Consider the following 2,446-nt stretch of genomic DNA (forward strand, 5'->3'; position numbering starts at 1 on the left):
AGTGAGACCTCGGCTGCCCTCGCATCTCACTCTTTCTTTTCTGCCAATCACAAAGTCGTATTTTGATTCGGGACCCGGGCCGATAAAAGCTCAACACAATCCATTCATTAGATTTTATCGGCCGAATATCAACTCTCACGGTGTTTCATCGGCCCAGCGGCCGATAAATTCTCAACACTCAGATTGCAGGGTATAGAGAATTCAGGTTGTTTCATGACGAGCTACGTTGTTGAGAATTTGTCGGCCACGTGGCCGAGAGGAAACCCACCAATATGATTGGTTGATATTACACCAGCAGAAAAACTGACATTTCAACATGACCGACCGTCAGGAGACGACCCTCGACGACATCCGCAACTCCAGGCTTTCGAACGCCACTAAGCTCTCCTACGCAAGCGGTATGCGGAGGATCTACGATTGGATCAACACCCTCAGTCAAATGGAGCGCGACCGCATGCTCAGCAGTGACGGCACCATAAGTATTGTTGGCTTCACCTACCATGACTTCCCCGCTTTTATTGTGCTTACCCTCAGTGCACGTGATATTAAGGTGGCCACAATGTCAGGCTACCGATCGGCCATCAAAGACTACTACAAGCAACACAACACTGCGCTGCCAAGTGGATACGACACTGACATGAAAGATCTTTTTCAAGGTGTTGAACTTGTATAACATGATTGGATTTGAATTGACACCACAAGTTAGGCATGCATCGCCTAAAGGCGACCGCAGAGCAGTCAAGCTCTATCAAGGACTCGGGCAAACGACACCTTAAGTTTGGACACTACCAAGCGCTGGCATTAGCGTCTGTGAAGGCGAATGACGGTGGCTTTCAACACCTCTTTTTGGTGCTTTCGTGGAACCTGATGGCTCGATCTAAGTCCACGGAAACCGTTCAACTGGACCATCTTACCTTGGAAGGTGATGCCCTTGGCGTCACGTTCTATAAGACGAAGACTGACCAGACCGGCAGCAAACGTCGCGACCCCAAGCACTTGTACGCCAACCCCCTTAACCCGTCCATCTGTGTGTTTTTGGCATTTGCTATCCATTTTGCCTCAAACGTGTGCCTGACTGATGGGCCCTTGTTCGTTGGGTCCAACCAAAGGACTCGGTTTGGTAAAGGCCTTCGTTCTATTGTCAAGTCAGGTGAGCTCGGTACGACAGAAGATATTGGCACCCACTCGGTTCGCAAGGGTGCAGCAACGTACGTTTGCTCGGGCAGCACAGCCGGACCCTCCATCATCAGCGTGTGTTTACGGTGTGGCTGGTCCTTGGGAAACGTCGTTGAACGGTACATGCACTATGAAAAAGCCGGGGATCAGTTTGTCGGTCGCACAGTTGCTGGCCTGCCGTTGAACAAGGCGGACTTTGCTGTGCTGCCACCCCACTTTACGTCCAACTCGGACGCCACCGTCGACGACACGGTGATGCTGCTGTTCCCCGTACTCTCGGCAGTGCCCAAGTTTGTCCCCATGCTGCGCCTCTTTCTCGCGTCTCTCGTCCAGCACTCGGGGTGGCTGAAGAGCCACCTTCCGCCGAAGCACGCGCTGCTGCACACAGCACTGTTTGCCGACCCCAGCCGCTTGGAACGGCTCGTTCCACTTGTCGCAACAGCGTCCACACTGATGCAGCCAACCGGCCTTCCCCCGTACGTTGAGATCTTTAGCCTTATGGAGGCCAGCAAAACCTCTGTCGACGCCGTCAAAACGTCCATCGACAACATCGCTCCAAGCGTGATTGCGGGGGTCCAGGGCTTGCTGGACGATCGCGACTTTGCTTCTGGGGTGTTGACCCCCGCACACTTGCACTCAACCCTAGAGACCACGGTTACCCGGTTCGAAGCCTCTATGAGGTCGATCGTTGGCTACCCCGTCCCTGCCCAACCCCTCTCCGCTGAAGCGTCGACCACTCCCTCCCATGCGATTGTTCGGCAACTGTACACGTGGGGGGGCGGGATGCATCGGGTTCCCGAAGCCTTTTCGATGCCGCTGGTCGACACAGCCACAGCTTGGTCCCTATGGTGGGGCTCCATCAACAACACTGTTCCGTACAGGTCACTTACCCCATCGGATCTGGCAGCCAAGAACGACAAGCGAATCTTGTCAGAGTGGCTGCTTGTGATGTCGTTTTTGACTGCTGCCTACAGGGAAGCCATGGGTACATGTTTGCCAAGTGACCCAACTGCCTTGCAGATATCACAGGCTTACCAGGTTGCAGTTGTACCGCTTCGTGCACTGCTGTCGACGACTCCGAAGGGTCGTGATCGACGGTTTGATCATGCCAAAGTAGTTACTGTTGCCCAATTGCTTCGTCAACATCACGATGCACCTTTAGCTGGTAGAGTTAGAAAGCGTCAACGTACTTAGTCAATTTCCTCTCTCGTGTCATCAGTCTTTCCAACACCGTGGGTTTTACATTGTTTCGAAGTGGGGTCGACTTGAT

At 53.3% G+C, this 2,446-nt stretch overlaps 1 protein-coding gene across 1 annotated transcript; it reads left to right on the forward strand.

The window, feature by feature from the left end:
- Positions 1 to 316: 316 nt before the first annotated feature.
- On the forward strand, positions 317 to 2,267 carry H310_05075 (hypothetical protein; the record flags this gene model as incomplete). Its single annotated transcript, XM_008869696.1, has 3 exons — positions 317 to 656; positions 707 to 2,161; positions 2,215 to 2,267. The coding sequence occupies 3 exons, from the start codon at positions 317 to 319 to the stop codon at positions 2,265 to 2,267; spliced, it is 1,848 nt and encodes a 615-aa protein (XP_008867918.1).
- Positions 2,268 to 2,446: the final 179 nt, after the last annotated feature.

The sequence above is a fragment of the Aphanomyces invadans genome (genome assembly GCF_000520115.1).
Source record: "Aphanomyces invadans strain NJM9701 unplaced genomic scaffold supercont1.8, whole genome shotgun sequence".
Lineage (NCBI taxonomy): Eukaryota > Oomycota > Saprolegniomycetes > Saprolegniales > Verrucalvaceae > Aphanomyces > Aphanomyces invadans.